This window comes from Epinephelus moara, chromosome 5 (genome assembly GCF_006386435.1).
Source record: "Epinephelus moara isolate mb chromosome 5, YSFRI_EMoa_1.0, whole genome shotgun sequence".
In the NCBI taxonomy this organism is placed as follows: domain Eukaryota; kingdom Metazoa; phylum Chordata; class Actinopteri; order Perciformes; family Serranidae; genus Epinephelus; species Epinephelus moara.
In genome coordinates, this window is record NC_065510.1 from 32,274,661 (window position 1) to 32,295,249 (window position 20,589).

The window sequence follows — 20,589 nt, forward strand, 5'->3', positions numbered from 1 at the left end:
TGTTGAGGTGTTAAACCTGTCTTTATTCCACCAGTTAGTTTCTCTATCTCTATGTCTCCTCACCCTTCCTGTTTTCCTTTGTTTCTCTTTGCACTCTCACTTATCAGGTATTTAGACCTTTTCTCCACCTTTTTCTCCACCCTCTGACCTCGTTACTGCCTACAGACCTCTTTCCTTTATCGTTGTACCTTCACTTCCTCTCCAGAGTTATCTTTCTCTCTCCTGCACCCTGTCTTTTTCCCTCCCACCCAGCCAATCTAATTTCTCAGTGTGTCGTGGTTGTTGTTAGTGTGTGGTTTATGTGCAGAGTTCTGTATTTAGCTCTCTCTGGGAGTCACAATGTTCCATTTACCTATACCACAATGCACTGCTGGGGGATGGCCCCGATTATGCAAAATGTGGATATGTGTGTATGTGATATTTTTGAATAACGCATAATACAGCTGCGTGGGAAGGATGTCATCTTCATCTTCTCCTCCGTTCTCCTACATCTCAAATTTATTTTCTCAAAAATTTGATTAAAGAGAGCTTAAATGGTTCTTTTTTTTATTTTTTCTACAGCGATGTTTGTGCACTCTTGCTACTGAGACAGCAAACTATCATCCCAAGCAATCAGGTTTGTGACAAGGACCCTGGTAGGGTAGGTAAACCCATCTAACTTATCTTCAGCTTCCTCACCATTTGCTCAACAAAGTTTATCCCCTTTTGGAAATCTTAATGGCTGTGAATCTTGCTGTGTGGCATGAAACTGAGGTAAGTTCCAATGCGTATGAGGTCTTTTCAGACAGCAGAAAATAGCAAATAGCATACATTTTGCATACATAGTTTGTCACCACTTATATTATTTTATGTATTGTTCTTTACCTTTTTGTACTTTTGAGTTCTTAATAACTTTGTGAAAATTTCATTAGGTGGAGGCTTTAAATAAGCCCTCTGGGTTTTTTTTTTGTTTTTGCCAGCCCTGCACTGTATTTCATTATTAATTTTTGTTGCCTTTTTTGTACTTAAAAAGTGCAAAAAAAACAAACAAACTATAAACTAAACTATTGCAAAACAATCTTGTTTTATGTTATTACAATTTTAGCAGAACACACTAATTAGTTGCCAGGTGTTAAAATCTGAGATGCCTAAAAATATCACATCAGCAATTGCCCTTCTGTGCAGAGTTTGCATGTTCTCCCCGAGTCAGCGTCGGTTTTCTCCAGGTGCTCCAGCTTCCTCCCACAGTCCAAAGACATGCAGGTTGGAGATAGGTTATTTGGTGACTCTAAATTAGCCATAGATGTGAATGTGAGCGTGAATGGTTGTCTGCCTCTACATGTTACCCTGTGATAGTCTGGCGACCTGTCCAGGGTGTACCCTGCCTCCCGCCCAACGTCAGCTGGGATAGGCTCCTGCCCCCGCTGCAACTACCAACAGGATAAGCTGTTACAGGAAATGAATGAATGAATGAATGAATGAAATGAATGAATGAATGAATGAATGAATGAATGAATGAACGAACATCAGCAATTGCATGGGTTGTTAAAACAAACTCACAACATCAGCCAAAGGAAGTTTTAAAAAAACACAAGTGTTGAATTTGGAAAGTTTCCTTTTTTTGTCGTAGTAAGGGATCATAGTGTGAATGCAATAATGGCCTCTCAAGCGTAAAGATATGACAAGTAGTGAATTCAGGGGTGTTGAGTTACAACAGGAGCAAAACATTCTCACTCCCAACTTGCCAAACACTGCAGCATGGCCAGTGGCCCTACACTTCAAACAATGACACTTTAGGTACCCCTCTAGCATCAGTTTTGGGTGGGTGGCATGTCATCTTTTCAAAATAAACTTCTGTGTTCACAGAAAAAGGTTTCGTCAGCAAAACTACCTGGTTAGGTTCAGAAAAAGGATCATAGTTTGAATTAAAATAAGTACGTCTGTTTCATAACTTAAGTAAGATAACGAGTATGCCTCATCAAGTTTCACGCTGGAAACAAAAGCTGGGCTCCTGGTTAAAAGTCCTGTCTTTGTTTGACCCATTCACCACCCCTCCCCCCGCCCTACTTGGACTTTCTTGCTCTTTATACTAAGTCATTGCTGGAAATGGGTTTACATTGTAATTTAACAAAAAAAAGTCTCATACAGATGGTAAAGGTGCCTTGTGTGTCGAAATCAGATGCCGAAGGCCACTGACCAAGTGTATGTGACGCCCTGGGAATAAGAACGGGCTGACAGGAGAGATGTTAAAGGCTGCACATAAAAGTTAGGTAGGACTCTCTCATCCAATGTGTGGGAGACAGTCCCTGAGGGTCCCATAGAAAGCTCAGGAAAGCAGACCAGACAAACATTCACAAAACAAACCGGTTCGTCTTCATCAGACTTTTCTCTTAGAAAATCAAAAAAATACTGTTTGAAAACATTCCCTGTAAAGCATAAATCTCACCTTTGTGTAACTTGTCCAAGTATGTGTTCTAGTGCGGCGTCTTCTTCGCCTCATTGAGGTGCGCCAAACTGTAATTGGCTCATCGTGGCCCCCTGAGGCCGGGAACCACAACAAACTTTAAGTTGTTGTAGTTCTCCAATCTTGTTGTTTACCCCTACATCACTTATCTCACCTTATTTACTGAAAAATGTATGTCTGAAAAACAGATTTAACCTCTGTCTCCTCTTCACTGCATCAGGCATTAAAATCCTTCCTCTTCTCATCTCTCTCCCTCTTCTCTTCCCCCTTTCTTGTGCTGCTTCACTGTCTGTACTGATGCCTCAAACATGTATCAACATATTATGTCTTTTCTCTCCCTTCTTTTCATTCCAATATTCTGTCTGTCATTGCTTCCTGCCTTTGTAGGTTTCTCTTCCTCGTGCAATGTTCGGTCCATATCTCTATTTTCCACTTCACCATCACTCTCCATGTTGAAGTACTCTTATCTCCTCTAGTTATCCAGGCCCAAGGGATCCTCTTTAGATTGGTGAGTATGTTTGTGTCTCTCTTTTTTCAGATGTGTCTTGGCTAATGACATGGTATCATTTCAATGGGTTCTTGGTGTGTGTCCATGCAATTAGGTTTCTGGTTAAGCTGTAAGTCTATTCCCACCACAGTCCAGGACAGTTTACCAAAAGCTATTGGAGCCGACACTGCAAGATGATTGTGTTTATTTCATGGATCTATTTCTTTTATGTTTTCTCTGATGAAAAAGACAAATATCTTCTGACACTGTTTGTATGAGAGCTCGAGTAAAATCCAAGGACATATAAAGTGTAGTTAAGATTTCTAGTCACCACCTCTGCAGCAAGGTCATTTTTCCTGAACTGTGGCTAAAAGTTGACTTTCCCTTTGGTGAATCTGCATTTGTAACTTAGAGAAAGCAGAATTTAAAGGTGCTATATACGTCATTCAGAGTCTGGTCTGTGATTGCTCGCACACAACTCTTACCTCTTAAGTCGCAGGCAAACGGGGAGGTGGACAAACTGAAATGACAACAGCTAACAGTAATAGCTGTGCTGAAGGGGCTAACGTGCTAGCAGTATTAACAACAGCAACAGTGTTAACCGGGGGGACCAGAGGTTGGGTATTATTAAGGGTGCACGATAACTATTGGGCCGATAATTATCGGGCAGATAACAGGAAATTATACGTCATTCCGATAAGTCCGATATCAGGACGAATAGCCCCGATAACATATATAATTTTGTCAGCACGGCAGTGCCCCACTCCCACTATGAGACCTGAATGGCCTGCAGTGAATGCTGCGTTCAAGTGACGTCGGCATAATCAGAAAAACTCTTTCTGACTGGGAAAATTCAAGAATACCCCCTCATGTCGGAAAACAACTCTTTAACTCGGTCATAATTTTGGTAGTTGCTGACTTGAATTGATATCCACAAATATTTTTCCACATGTTACACATAAACAATAGAAACATGGACTTAAAAAGGCCGAAAGAACGACTAACAAACGTGGGAACGGGGAATTTCCGTCACACTGTGAATGCAGCACAACGAGCACGAAGCACAGCGTCAGCGTGCTTACGTTTGAAAACAGAGAATATGGCGTCGATTGTGTGGGACTTCTTCAAAGTTTCCGAACAAGACAGTTTTTTTTACAAATTTGTAACAAATGTTCCAGGCAAGTTCCACGAGGAGGGAAAAGTAGCACGAGCTTCAATACTTCAAACATGATCAGTCACCTGAAACATACCCATCACTTCGACAGAGTATTGAAAGCATATGAGGACGCCAGGCTGCTAAAGACGCTAGCAACTTAAAGCCAGCCGCAAAGAAGCCACCGGGACTTACACACATCGGTGAGGCTTTCAAAAAATCCAAGAAATTTGCCAGAAATGACCCACGGGCTAAGGCTATTGAAGATTTAGTCATAGAAATATGGCGCTTGACGACCAGCCCTTCACCCTCGTTGAGGACAGAGGCTTTTCTCGTCTGATTAATCACTTGGAGCCACGGTTTACAGTGCCGAGCCGCCACTAATTTTCTGATGTGTGCCTTCCAGCTAAGTATGATGCGATCGCCAAATGTATTCACACTTTGATTGATAACAACATGAAAGACATAAGCTTCACCATGGATATATGGACTTGTGATGTCAGCCCTGTAAGGATGATGAGTCTGACCGCACAGTGGTTAAATACAGACTTCAAACTATACAGAGCGGTGTTGCAGTCCCAGGAGCTGCCCGACTCACACACAGGTACAATGATTCACCAGACTTTTGAAACTATGCTACAGCGGTGGAATATTAAGAAGGAGATGGTGCATGTTGTCTTACGAGATAATGTGCGTAATATGGAAAAGGCAATGAATGAGTGCGGTGTTGCAAGCCTGGGCTGCATGGCCCACTCTTTACAACTTGCTGTGAACGAGGCTGTGTTAAGTCAAAGAGCTGTGTCTGACTGTGTTGTCATTGGGCGCAAGATTGTTGGACATTTTAGACAGTCTCAAGTAGCGTCCTCCACCCTGAGGAAGTTACAAGAACGGCTGCATGTGCCACAAACACGACTCCAACAAGACATAGCTACGCGATGGAACAGCACGTTTTACATGCTTAAGAGTCTAGTGGCACAGAAGCAAGCTATTGCAGCATATGCAGCTGGACACCATTTGCCCGCAACACTCAACGCCCACCAATGGACCCTGGTCGAAAACATGCTGACCATCCTCGATCCATGTGAACAGCTGACCAGAAACATCAGCAAGGCCACAGCCACAGCTGCAGATGTTATCCCCTCTATCCAAGCTTTGACGCGTCTGCTTAAGCAAACTCTTCCAACAGACCACGGAGTGAAGACATCAAAGGACACCCTGTTAAATGCAGTGCAATCACGTTTTGGTCACATCGAGGAGCAGCCCCTGTACTATCTGGCAACAATACTGGACCTGAGGTATAAGGACTGCTACTTCACCCTCGCATCAAAACGGCAAGCAACAGGTATGCTGCGGGAAAAGTTGCTGGAGGAGACTGATGGTGGCACTCCCCAGCCAGAGGAGCCACCAGAAAAGAGGAGCAGGGAAGACGGGAATAACTCATTGTTGGGAATGTTTGAGGCAATACTGGAAGAAAACACTGAAGCTGCCATTCACCAGGAAGACAGCAGAGTGGATGCAGAAGTAAGTGTATAGATTTAACATTTTCTAAAGACACAACTTATAACTCGTGTTAATGGTCAGAACACCATCATAATAAGATTGTATTTTTCTGCTGTGTTTTGTTAACTTTTAGCTCCAGTCATATCTGTCGGAGCCAACGCTTCACGTGAGCCGTTGCCCACTGGAATACTGGAGGAGCAACCAGTCCCGTTTTGAGTGCATGGCCCAGCTTGCTCGGAAATATCTGTCAGCGCCTTGCACTGGCGTCGACAGCGAGTGCTTGTTTTCTGCTGCTGGACACGTGATGACCGAGGAAAGAAACAGACTTGCATGCGAAAAGGCAGAGATGCTGCTTTTCATTAAAAAAAACTTCCCCTGATCCATCAAGAGGTAGAAGGGTAGATAAATAGTTCCCCTCTAAGTCTTAAAGGAACCAAAAGTTTGAGTGTTGAGAATACAGTGCGATACCAGGTCAGAACCCTCTCTCTTTTTCTCTCTCTCACACACAGACACGCACTCTCTCTCTCGCACACACACCTTTCAGTTTGTTTACATAGAAAAGTCTAACTTGTCAGTATTTTTTATTGTTATTGAGGAATGCACTTTCTTTAATTTGTTAACACAGACAAGTCTAACTTGTTCAGTGCATTATTATTGTTATTGAGGAATGCACTTTTTCAGATTGTGTTTACATAGAAATGTTTGAATCTAACTTGTTCAGTGCAATAATTTTCTATCTATATTTATTTTTTTGAACTTCTTGAATGAACTGTCAGTAACTAATGCACCTTATTTAAATAAATACCTCTTCATTTAAAGAGTTAAAACTGTTTTGGTTTTGTTCATAGTATTGACGTCATGATCTTAGGTATATATTATGTGTTATCGGTTATCAGTTATCGGTATCGGCCGTTAGGAGCTGAAAGTTATCGGTTATCGGTATCGGTTTAAAAGAAAAGTTATTGTGCATCCCTAGGTATTATCCGCAATATTACGCTGTCCCATTACAGTGGGTCGGACAACGTTATCATCAGTAACCGCCGTATCAGTGTAGTGCCGAGCTGCCACAATTAGCTAGCCAGTGGAACATGAAAGGAGGGACTCACACGCACTAACATGCATGCTTGGGCTACAAAACATACATAAGGAGCGTGACTTTCTTCTCTGCTCAAAACAATTTTGCCACTATATCTTTACAAAGCAGTGAGTTGTTTGCTGCTATACTAACACTCAAAATTTACCGTAAAACTTAAATTAATAGCCTGGGCTAGTATTTGCTAAAATCACAGAAATAACAGCCTATATATGGGACAGGCCTTTAATTCCTTTCACACACAACTGTTGCTCAGTAAAGATCGGGGAATATAATCAAATTTTCTATTTAAGTCAGTAAGAATATTTTTTTGTATAAAAATTAGGCTTCAGATTATATATCAGTTATGAATCACGAATTATTCATTTGATCTAGCTCCAACAGACAGCGCATCAGAGAGCGAGAGGGAGTCACGATACTAGAGGAATATTACACATGGCACACTGACACAGCACCACTTTATCCTGTTAAAACAATACTCTTATTTGTCAAAATGTGTAGCCACACTGGGCTAGTGAAAGGGACTGGGCGTTTACTTAGGACTAGACTTTTAATTGAAGTTTTATGGTGATATACAGAACCTTTAAGGAGCATAAAATATCAGAAAAGGGTGCTTCACTAAAGCAGCTGTCCAGGACCATGAGACGATGGCCCTGGTCAGGACTAATGTCAGCCGTAACTTTGGCCAGGTGCAGAGTTACTGCCTCTGTGTTTTCTATGTGCCTATGAAAGGCTTTGCTGTGCTTAGTTTGGTGTTCCGAATTGTGATAAATACAAATGTGTGTGTTGTCCACTAGGTAACAAATGATGTGAGGTGCAAAAACATTTGCATTTTAGAGAATTAACTGTGCTGATTTCCCTTTTCACAGCCCTGATTTTTCTATATCTTCTTCTTCCCCCCTTTTCTTCTCTATGGTACTGTCTTTCAATGCCCCATCTCTCTACAGTATCTCTTCACAAAACAAGCAGTAGACTATTGTGTCCTCGGGAAGTTCAGTGGATACTTCTGATTCAGCATGCTCCCGCCCCAATTCAACCACACTTCACAGTAAAAGCGCAGCGACTGTCAATATCAAAATAAGAGCATGCCTGCTGTTTAGAAAATGTGAGGACGACCTGCTGTTTGCTTTCATGTAAGAAGATAAGCTCTGCCTCATACACACACCCAAATGCTCTCAAACTTGCACATACACAAATATGCATTGGTTTCCACACAGGCACCAAACTTCAATATCTGCTCACAATAAAGTAAAAAAATAAAGTTTGGAAAGCAAAATATCAATAGATACTTAGACAGGCACATGCAACCCTCGCACAAATTTTCACACAGACCCAAAAACACAATGGTTGACAATCACACTCGCCGGATACACACATACAGTATACAAAGAGAGACAGGCGCATACTTGAGCTGTTATCACACAGCATAAAAGCACAATGTGATAAAAAAAGAGTAGTTTCTCATCTTTTTGTGTGCCACTCTTCCATCACTGTAACTACAGTGTAGACCTACCACAGAGGTTTCTATTCATAGATTTACTGGAACTATTACTTATGGTTTACTATCTAGCACTTATGCTCCCGTCTGTCTTGTATTTAATAGTTTTTAGCAAATTTATTGTCACATCTTCAAGTTGTCTGAAGCAATGGTTTGGTTCTGTCCACGTTTTCAGGTGAGCAGTGCAGAGATCAGCCTCAACTTTATTTGGGTGAATATAGGCATTGCAATGGGGTTAGATCACCAGCTGTCCATCATGACGCTGTTTCCAACATTAAAAAACCTAGGTGTCCATAAACATCTATAAAAAATGTGGTCAGCAACAACCTTCACTATCATCATTATCATCATCATTGTCATTGTCATCAATCATCACATAATCACAACAACAATAACAACCAGCCAAGAGAGCAGCCTCAGTACTGAGTTGGACTCTTCCTCTGCCCTGCATTCAAGAGAGAAATCGCAGCAGGGAATGAAGGAGTTCTTATACCTGTTCCTCTTAACAGGGGGAGATGATCTGCATGACATAAAAATTAAAGTTTCTGAAGACAGCTTGTGGTGATCAGACGTGACACACATTCACACAACCCTACTGTTGTGTCATGTTATTCTCAGTTAAATGATGTAATAGTTTAAAGCCAGGCAGTTGCATTTGATTCACTGTCATCTGGAAAGAAATTCAATGTGATGCGACTGATTCATGTTTAATTATGTTGATGTGAGTGTGATCTAAATTTATGTCCCACTGGAAATACCTGTGTAGTGAGAGGCACTTCCTACATGGGAATACCATTAAAGTCCACTTTCAGATGATGGATAGTAAGATGGGAACGAGGATATTGGCTCCAATTTCTCTGAAATTAGTGATATGAACACATCCTCCAATCACTGTAACCTGTTACTGCTGGAGTGCTCATTAGTTTTAAATTAATTCATTTGGTTTTAACAAGGATAGAGGTAGCCACATGCTGTATGATTGCTGTATGATTTGTCAGTACCTCCAGGATGTTGTGATCGCAACAATTAACACAAATTCAACCTTTCTACATGACCTTGCAACTTTGTCCAACCACTGCAGCTTTTCTAAAACAGGTAAAATCTTATTTCATTGTAGATCTCTGTACAGTATATTGATTGGCTGAGGCCCTCCTTGCCCACATCTCTCTTTTTATAATGAGCCTACTGCTGCACTTGGGTCAGAGTGACACACATTGATAGGTATAACTGTTAGCATCAAACAGTACCCTTCATTTATTAATGAGTTTTTACAACAGAGTTGAGCCATTTTGGTGTTGGTGTGAGATTGTTGGGACAGTTTATGGCTCAATGTTTGTTGCTACTGCTGTGTGAGCTTTGAACACGTAAGACCCTTTCACCTCCCTACCATCAGATATACATTTTAATTCTGTAGGAAACACTGAATGCTTATAATAATATGCTCATCAATCAGGCATTTTGAGCTGCAACTATCAGAAAACCATCCCACAAAGCCCTAGAGGGACTGATTTGTTATTTTTGGTTTCATAAAAAAGTTGGTCCAAAGACAGGAGGGATAGAACTTTTACAAGAAATGTCAGATTTCGATATTACACACATTTCTCTTCACCCTTTTTTTTAGTTTTACAATAATGGAAAACAAAACCACACCTGAGTGGTGGACTACATCTTTCATAAATTTGTTGTCTATCAATTGTCAGATACCGTTCTATCCTACTCCCACACCATTAATCTCTTGCTGTGCAACTGAAATTCCACTCCCCGCCACGATACACACACACACACACACACACCCACACACAATGTGTTTGTGAGAGCATGAGCACAATTACACCCCTCACTCTGCTCACTACTCATACATATGAACACATATATGCACAAAGTCAAGCGCACACACACACACACACACACACACACACACACACACAGTGTCTCATGGATTGTCCTATATAGAGTGACATAGTGTCTGTGTTGCCTCAGATGACGGGATCAATGATGATTCTGTGTGATGAATGGTGATAGGGAAGTGTGCTGGATTATATGCAGTGCCATAGTGTGTCACATACATGACAAATAGACCCTGACTGCTGGGGACAACATCTGATTTCTGTTCATTATAGGGGTTGGAGTGTAGGTGCTTACACACACACACACACACACACACACACGTACATCCTCACTGCATAACTTTACAGAGAATTCATGCAATATTCAGTACAACACATACTGAAAAAATAAAAGCAGTTTAACATGAAGAGACTGAGTGACTGAACTGATTGAAGGATAACTATGATGATCCATGGGTATTTTGTTCTATATCGCAGCATGGTCTTCTTATGAGCTATAGAAGCTACAGAAGCACACACAAACACACACACAAACACACAAACACATATCAACTTATCTTACCCTGCGAGACTGGATCTCTTTGACGTATAGAGGCAATAAGAATTCGGACACTCCCTCCAATCTGACACCTTCCTTGGTCACCCGCAGATTCCCCATGCCATCCTGAAAAGATGGAGATACATGCAGAGAGAGACAGAGAGCACATCGGTGTTATTCACACAATAAATGACGAGTCAAGTGGAAACAGTCAAAATGATATTGCCCGCAAATAGTTTCCTCATTTCCACGGAGTCAGACAATCCACTGACTTGCTTTGCTCATCTATATTCTGATGAGTTTTCTGTAAGTCATATTTAGAAATGATTCAAAAATATATAACTGCATGAATATTATTACATTGCTGATACTTAGAGACGAGGCAGAAAACACCGGTAAGACACAGTTGCAATGTTAATCAGTTATTCACTCAAGTACACCTGAGGTTGGAGGTGAAACAGACTTGGAATCAGTTATAGAAGAAGATACATTATGATTAATATATCTCTGGGGTTTTGTACAGCCTAAAATACATTTTGCAAGTTCTACTCCTGTGTGTGTCTGTGTGCGTGTGTGTGCATTAAATGCTCATTTTTTTTTGTTTTTTCAAGCCAAACACGTGTTAAAAAATATCCTGTTTGGGTGCTTTTATAACAATATCCATCTCTTTTCTTCTCATGTAAAATGATAACCCATCTTGAACCCAGGTGTGTGTATGTGTGTGTAAATATATGTGTCTTTATGCAAATAATTACCCAATCAAATGTTATTTGGGACAAACAGCTAACCCTGTCCGTCAAATAAAGCCACAATTGACCATAAGCTTACGTCATGGGTCGGAGTTGTGTATTTGAATGTTAGTTGAAAAAAAATGTACTCATTTAATCTGTCATTGTAACCATCAATGTGTGGGTGGAGGCCAACAGCCCCTTACAGCTCTGTATAGCTGCGTTTCCACCAAACACTTTGCATATAGTATCCTCAGAACCGGAAGTAACCTGTACAGAAACGTGTCTAAACTGTAGAACTAGTGTTTTTTTTACACTGCAGACAGGGCTTTTAAATGTAGGCAGGGTTAGCAGATGGTGATACAGTAGCCTTCCTCTTCACTGACGATGCGGAGGAATGGCTGCACCTCGCCGATCCTACGTGGAGCGGGGTTTTATGACATTTTCAGCACAATGAGAACAGGCTGGAGTGTTTGGAGCAGAACAGGGGTGTAGTGCAAAGAAACAATGTTCTGCTGCCTCTCCATGTGAGGAAAAGCAGTTTGCATATTCCCGATTAAGCACTTAAAGCAACCATCACTAAAGTGTATGTCATGTAAGAGAGCCAATGAAAACAAGCAAACATGCAAAATTTCACCTTGAAAAAGTTGCTGATAGCTGCCTACGGTAAACTTTACAGTGAATTTTATTATATTTTCTAAGTCTATAGCTTGCTAACTGTTAACTGGTAAAGATGAACAGGCAGCAAAATATCCTTTCAGTTTACAGTTATTGTTGACTAATGTGTGTAAACTTGCCACTGTAGGAACAATGGTTACAGTTCACTGTAGTCCTTCTGACCAATTAACAGACTGTAGTATTTCTAGCTCCAACTTTCAGTATCAGATTAGTGTACGAGGTTCTCTCAACAGAGGGGTGACAAAAAACAGTACAGAATGGAACGGTTCTGTTGGTACCATCCACAGCTTTGAACAACGAAAACCCAAAAATAAAATTTCCAATGTGTAACTAACTGATCTGCACTGAACTGAACCTGACTACCTGCTGGAAACAAGGCTTATCTCATCACAGCTCTGTATCATTTCACTGTGACTTTTAAGATAAAAATTTGTCAGTGCTGCCTGGAATTGAAGCCAATTACAAAGTACAATTATAAAGTAAAAGTAAAGTAAAAGTATATAAACAATTAAAATGACAGAACCAGAGTAAGGACACAAAGTTGTCAAAACTCAACCCATCAGAGTATTGACCCATCAAAAGTGGCTTCATTTCAGAAAATTTAATTTTGGAACAATTTTACTGCTGTCTGTCCAATTCACATCTTACAGTAAGATAAGTCAAAACGAATGGCGTTCCTCTTGCAAATGTGCCTTAATTAAATGTTGTCATGAATGTCAGTATTTAAGACATCTACACAATTTAATGTCTTAGCTTTAGACCATTTAAGACAGAGTTCAGAGCTTTTAAGGATCTCCAGACACTCAGCAGTAGTTAAAATGAGTCACTGATGAGCAGTGTTATATTGACCCATTGGTAGCTTTGTCACCTTCTACCTATGCCAATCCTCAATGCCTATGTGCAGTTTCACATAGATTGACCACGTCAGTGAGTAGAAAAACGTGGGACAGACAGAATGACTGACTGACAGAATGACACACTGACAGTTTCCGTGATTATGTACAGCATACCATACCATGACTTAGTCATACCAAAAATTTGAAAAAACCCCAAACATTTGGCCACAGGGGGAGCCACAGTGCCACCCAGTTGCCAATTAGAGTTAAATTTCTCCAGTCACCTTGAGGCGTCCTGTTCTACATATCTACCAAGTTTAGTAAAAATCCATATGGCGGTTAGGCCTAGATAAGAAATGAGCTCTCTAGCGCCCCCATTTTGTTTGATGGGGTCAATAATGGAGGGGTCCCCTCAGATTATGTGTGGTCATATGCCTACAAAGTTGCGTGGTGATGGGTGAAACCCTTGAGATGTTATACACCTTTATGTGATGAGCCACGCCCTCCGCAATATTCATTGCCTTATAGAAGCTCAGTTTTAGTAAGTTTTCCAACTTTTGCCAAGAGGGAACTTTAGATATTGGTCCCTAGATTATGTTCACCCAGTTTCATGCAGATCGCTCAAACTTCCTAGGAAGAGATCCATTTGAAGTGTTTTTCAAAAAATTCAAAATGGCGGAAAATCTATATAACTGGAAGTTATGGGTTCTTGAGGCAAATTTGTTCCTCAAGAGGAGAGGCATCTCTGTGCAAAGTTTCATGTCTCTACGCATCCTCCCATGACCTTCTACCACTGTGCCAAATTCTACATAGATTGACCAAGTCAGTCAGGAGAAAAACGTGGAACAGACACACAGACACACCCACAGACAGTGTTTTCGTCATTATATAGTAAGATGAGAGATGGAAACATCAGGTATCCACACAGGTCTGCTTCATCCACAGTCAGATCCTTTTTCACAGAGAACATTCTTAACCGTCTACAAATATATTTTTTATGTAAGCATGTGATTATTAATATATATATTCCACATCAAAGAGTATCATACAACAACCACTCAAAGAAAAAAAAACAGAAAGGAGCAGGAACAGGAGGAAAATAACAAGTTACACTTGATGTACATGTTGTGCTTGCTTTGATACCATTCAGCCACAACATATCCCAGGGGTCTTAGCCATTGGCATACTGTCAAAGCCTCATTAGAGCTGTAGTTTTGAAATCCTAACACAATTGTTGTTGTATCTTTGTCAGGGTGCTGAAATTTTATAAAACCATTTAGCCTACAATTCAGAGAGAAAAACCCCAGGAACACATTTCAGCTTGTCAGAAAGACAGATGTAAAAAACCCCTGCCGAGAAAACCAATCGAGTTACAGAAGAGACTGGAACAGGGGTTGGCTGGGGAAAGGGGGAGGATTTGGCTCTCAGCGGGGGCCCCTCTTCAAACAAAGGTCAATGCACTAAAATCACAAATTACACAATTTGAAATAAAAGTCTTAGTAACATCAGACAAATCTGAAGTTCTGACAGGTTTTACATATGAGTTCATTTGTCTTTATTCTTTGGAGCTTTGGTCTCAATTTGCAATGACTGAATTATTAACAAATATCCTTCATTTCCTTATTCATCAACACTCAAAGTAACCAAAATGAAAAAAGTGTGATGGTGAGGACTGAAACTGGTTTATTCTTTATCTTTCTCTCAGCCTCACTGGATCACTGAATGGTCAAAAAAATACATGTTTAGACTAGAGCTGTCAAAATAGCACGTTAATTTCGATGACTTTATCACAGAAATAAAAATGTGTTAAAAAATGAACGCCGATTGATGGCATGGTGGCCTTTGACCTGGTGCGTCATTGAAGGCCACAGTGGCTTTGTCACATGATGAAAGCAGACGAGACAATGCTGCTTGGCCCTGTGAATCAAACATTTACATTTAGGATGCATTGTATGGTGGTACGTGATGTATGGTGGGAAGTGTCTTGTGACTTTGTTTGTAATGTAACTTAATGTTGGAGGAGCCAAAGACAATTTTCCACTAAGGTGGACAATAAAGTTTATCTAATCTAATCTAATCTAATTCACACTGGCGCTATTTGGTACACTTTAAACAAACCCTGGTCCGCTTCCACGGATAGTTTGGTTCGTTTGGGTAGAAAAAAACAAAGCCAACAGGGCGAAAATGTCTCGTGGGAAGACTGCATACATTTGGTGTTGCTCCATTGCATTTGTGGTGACCAAGCCAGCTGAAGGGGATGGATTTCAGTTTTTTGTGGTAGACGATAGGGGGACAATTTTGTCCAAAATCCAGCATCTTTGTGACAACTCCGCCAAAATTCATTTCAATTACAATTTTCAAAATAATTTCACAGCAAAAGTTGATGTATTCCATTAATTTAGATTTATTAATCACAGAGCATTTAATCAAATACTTAGTCACAAAAAAATAAAGGAAAATAAGGAAGTTATCACTGTATTGACACACGATTCCACTTAATAATTCTCAGTGAGTAACATGCTGCCTTTACTTAGAGGCTATATTTACAGAGAACTAATAGAGAACTACATGAGTCATATGGTACAAAAGACAATACATAATATCAGCAAATCCAATAAGCCTGTAGTGGACTACAAGAGGAACAGGGTAGAGCACAAGGCCGTAGCCATGACAGTTGACAGTGCTTCAAATATGGATGTTGCCACAAAGAAGCTACGTACTCTAAAAGGCGATCTATACAATCATCACAGTTTTGAGATGGGCACTCAAAATTAGTGTCACCAATTCAGTGTCTGAGCAAATGTCTCCCCTTCTGTTCCTGAGTTATGATATTAAATAATGGCCAGAAAACATTATGGTGTCACAGAGTTATTAACCTTAGACCTTTTGGATATCCATTTTCACCCCTAATTATTTCATCCTAGTGTTTTGTCATAATTAGCATATAATTCTTGGGTTCTTGCCAAAACATGTTTTGTGAAGTCATAATGACCTTTGACCACCTTAATCTAATTAGCTAATCCTTCAGTCCAAATGGACATTTGTGCCAGATTTTAGGAAAGTCCCTTCAGGAGTTCTTGAGATATCAACTACAAGAGAATGGGACGGACGTGAGGTCACAGTGACCTTGACTTTTGACCCCCAAATTTTAATCAGTTCATCCTTGCATTCAAGTGGATGTTTGTGCCAAATTTAAAGAAATAACCTGAAGGCATTCCTGAGATATTGTGTTAACGAGACTGGGACAGATGGCAGACAAACAGAGGGATGGGCGGAGAACCCAAAAGCAATAACTCTGGCCCCGGCTGTCACCGTTGCGGAGACATAGAAATATCAGTATGAGACAGTGAGCCCTGTAAACACATATACATCCTGTGCTTTACATTACAGCACTGATCTGATCAGCTGACCAGCCTGCTGTGATAAAAATGGCTTTGTGTCGGTTTGTAATCACTAGTGTGACATTTTACAGATTCCACATGAGTGAATGCTTGAAAGATTGTTGGATCAGACTTACATGGTAAGATTAAATTCCTTTCAAACAGCCATGCAGGGTATTAGGATAGTGGGGGCTTTTACAGAGCGAAGAAGCAGCTACTGTACCATGTCAAATCTGTGCTTAGGAGAGGCAGCACTGCAACAGCTGCTGCGATCATGTGCTCGGTCAGATTTTGATGAGGCTTATGGGTATAGGAAACATATGTCTGTTGATAAACCAAATTCTTCAACAGAAGTTTCATAGACACTGATATTATTGCCTTATTTATATAATTAGCTGAGCTGATAACAGTTTAGCTGCATCAGCAACAGAATGGAGTTGGATGATGAACATTTAAGGCGAAAACCATGACAGTAAGACAGTTTAATGTTTTAGTTAACCAAAAGAGTACTGTGATATATTGTGGGTTACAAAACTGTAAACAATGTGAGTATAATAATCATAACCTTATTCTTAAAGGTATTAATAGAAACAAGCATGGCAGGTGCGTCCAGGTTATTCTGAAATAACCTTACTGAGGTAAAACATTTTCAGGCTCAAGAAGTTGTTACCAGTATGAGAAAGTTATATTTGGGGGCAAAACCTCAAACAAACAATGTGGATTGAACCAATTTAGCCTTCAATTGGAGTAACTCTCCCACAGAATGCTTCGCTCGATGACAACAAATTAGTCTTGCTTCCCTGGTTCCCAGCTTTCTTTTCATGTTCACAAATATTGATGAAACTGTCCGTGAAGATAGGAATTCTGTTCCGAGTGCTGCAGCGGATTATCATTAATTGTTAGGTGCAACAAACCAACAAAGCCTTTCAAATTAGAAATGTACTCAAGACACGAGAGGGGAGAGGCAGCGAGGGAGAGAAAGACAATGAGGAGAGCAAAGGAGGAGATGGAAGAGAAGGCAAAGGAAGTACAGCTTGGGAAATACAAAACTTATGGAGGAGTAAATTATAAGTCTCTCACACCAACCTCTCCTCTTTTGTCTCCTTCCTAAAGGCATTTTACAAAAACAAAAAAACATATCATCTTGTAAGGAGAAAGCAGGAACAACATAAATGCCATACTAAAAAAATAAGCTAATGCATTTTCCTTCTGCTGCTATTGATATTGCATTGCACCTAGATGCGTGATGTGTATGCTTTTGCATTTCACTTTTTTTTTTTTAAACTGTTAAGCTAAGAAAAAGTTTACTTGCATGGTTGCAGCCTGTGACTTTAATAAAAGATGTATTTCAGATTGTCACTCTAATGCTAATGCTAATGATTTCTGGCAGTATCCTGAAGTTTACCACTTGATTTTGAATAACTCCCAAACTGGTTAGCTTTACATGCATGGATTACTAGCGCCCAACAAATAAATCTTACTAAAAGCTATATGTGCTAAATGTAAAGCAAATTAGTTGGATTTTTTTAAGAGAAACCAAAGTTTAAGACAATAGCAGTCACAACACTAAAACTGTAAATTCTAAAACAGTAATATCAAATGCAAAATACTTTATTTGTGGATATTTGTGTGACCTCAACACAAAAGTTTGAATTAGAAACAGTTCAGGGTGATGGTTCTTCACATATGATCAGCATTGATCCATGCACCCTTGACATTTCTATGTGATTTTTAACAAAAGGCTAATCCTAACCCCATATATTGGTCTATATGTAATCCACTCACACGTGCAAACTTACAAATGGGAGCATAGCAAAAGTGGTAAGAGTGTCAGATCGATAACTTAAACCAGCCAGAGGTTTCCAGTGTTGTTGTCAGATCTATAGTCATTACACTGAATATACAGTGGAGCATGGAGCTTATTCAATAAGCCATAACACCACAGGCCTGGGGAATCACAAAGTCGTTCACTCACTGGAATATAAAAATACACAAATTTCAGTACACAAAAACACCAGTGTATACCTTCATATATAGAAACACAGATACTATTTTGGAACATACACACACACACACACACACACACACACACTGGTGCACACACTGATGTTGAACACATCCACACATTCCCTACAATACCTCTCCAGCCCTCCCTCTCTCAGTCACACTCTCTGTCTCTCAATTCCAAAAACATGAAGACGCTGATGTTAAAATTAATCAGGTGGTTTTTATTCCACCTCACTGCTCCACCGTCCAACGCTGAAGCCACATTCTGATTGAACACGACAGCTCTCTCTCTTTCGCTGCATCTTGCACACCGCTCATCTTTTTGTTTCATTTTCAATCCAGTATGCATTATTGGCATGAATGGTACATGAACATTATTGCCAAAGCCTTGAATACAATGGGAATTCATCAACAAACACAAGAAAATGAGGAAATCTTTCCATTCATTGTTCAGCTCTCTCTCTCTCTCTCCTTAAATCTGTTTGTCGAGTCTTGGTTTTGTCCCACTTCTTTCCACCCATCTCTTCATCTCCCTTTCTCAATTGTAAATTAGTTTTGGAAAACAGATCAGAGGTTGTAATGTGCCTTTCAGCAGGGCTGCGTTCTTCTTGAATTTAAAGCACACTCTGGTAATCATGTGGAAAGGCATTTATAATTGGTAATAAACCCTTTTATTATTCATAATTAAAAGTTACAAACGCTGACTTTAATTCATTTCAACCACCTGGAATTCAGGGCAAGTAGAGGATGAAATAAATACAGCAGGATTTTTAAAATATATTTAAGTTAAATATTTTCAGCCCGTAGGTAATTGTAGTTTTACAAAGCCAAGGTAAGAGGACAACTGGCCCTTTGTATCAATACTTTATGTGTTATGCTGCAAAAGACTTAGAATAATTTTAAGGTTGGTCAAATATGTGTTAATGTTTTTTAAAATTATACTGTTTATTAATTCTCTGTGAAAGCACCTTAACAGTGTTCATACTTATGAGTGTTTTTCTTGAGATCTTACAAATATCGATTGTCCCTCTGTATCTCTCTTCAGGCTTTTCCCATTTAAATGTCAGCAGATGTTTTATTTTACTAAGATCACTGGAGACTGTTTTACCTCCCTGGTGAACTACTGCAGCCTGGTGGGGTCATGGTCCGTCTACATTTGTGCCTTTCAGGCTTCTTGGTTTGTTGTCGTGACTACCTGTTTGCTTGTGGTGGGTTATTTGTAGTTATATACTGTGATATGAATATCTATCTACTAGTCCATACCCACTGAGTGCACAGTTGCCCACGCACAGTTTCACATGGTGTGTGTTTGGGATACAGGTCATAGGAAATTGCAGATTCAATAGTCAACTGAACCCATTAAGAAGAGCAATGTATTCAGACAGAGTTTTTGTGAATGTGATAGTACGATTGCTTTATTGAAAGTACAGTAATACCATTGCCAATAGTGGGATAGTTAGTGGGCTAAAACTGTACATTAGTAGTTGAGGTAGCACGTTGAAAGGCAGATAGTTAGTAGATAGTGTTTATATGTTGTATTGACTTAAAAGTGGGGCGCACTGGTAGAATGACTGACTGACTGACTGACAGACACACTGACAGTTTCCGTGATTATGTACAGCATACCGTACCATGACTTAGTCATACCAAAAATGTACAGCATACCGTACCATGACTTAGTCATACCAAAAATTAGAAAAAGAAAAAAAAAACATTCGGCCACAGGGGGAGCCACAGCGATCAGTCGCATTTTAGCCATTTTTAAGCATTTTTCTGTTGTTATAGTGCCACCCACTTGCCAATTAGACTTAAATTTCTCCAGTCATCTTGACGTGTCCTGTTCTACATATCTACCAAGTGTAGTAAAAATCGATATGGTGGTTAGGCCTAGATAAGAAATTAGCTCTCTAGCGCCCCCATTTTGTTTGTTCGGGTCAATAATGGAGGGGTCCCCTCAGATTATGTGTGGTCATATGCCTACAAAGTTGCGTGGTGATTGGTGAAACCCTTGAGATGCTATACACCTTTATGTGATGAGCCACGCCCTCCGCAATATTCATTGCCTTATAGAAGCTCAGTTTTAGTAAGTTTTCCAACTTTTGCCAAAATGGAACTTGAGATATTGGTCCCTGGATTATGTTCACCGAGTTTCATGCAGATCGGTCAAACTTCCTAGGACTAGATCGATTTTAAGTGTTTTTCAAAAAATTCAAAATGGCAGAAAATCTATATGACCAGAAGTTATGGGTTCTAGGCAAATTTGTTCCTTGTGAGGAGAGGCATCTCTGTTCTGCTCAAAGTTTCATGTCGCTACGACATACGGGGCATGACATATGCCCATTCAAAGTATGCAATTTCAATCGGTTGCTATAACGCTATATCTATTGTTTTGCAAGTATAC

At 40.0% G+C, this 20,589-nt stretch overlaps 1 protein-coding gene across 1 annotated transcript in view; it reads right to left on the reverse strand.

Annotated features, from left to right (window-relative positions):
- The window catches only part of LOC126390954 (zeta-sarcoglycan), a 451,267-nt gene that overhangs the window by 129,326 nt on the left and 301,352 nt on the right, over window positions 1-20,589 (reverse strand). Inside the window, exon 3 of the mRNA XM_050045480.1 lies at window positions 10,584-10,685. Within this exon, the coding sequence (XP_049901437.1) occupies window positions 10,584-10,685 (102 nt within the window). The remainder of the gene's footprint in view (window positions 1-10,583; window positions 10,686-20,589) is intronic.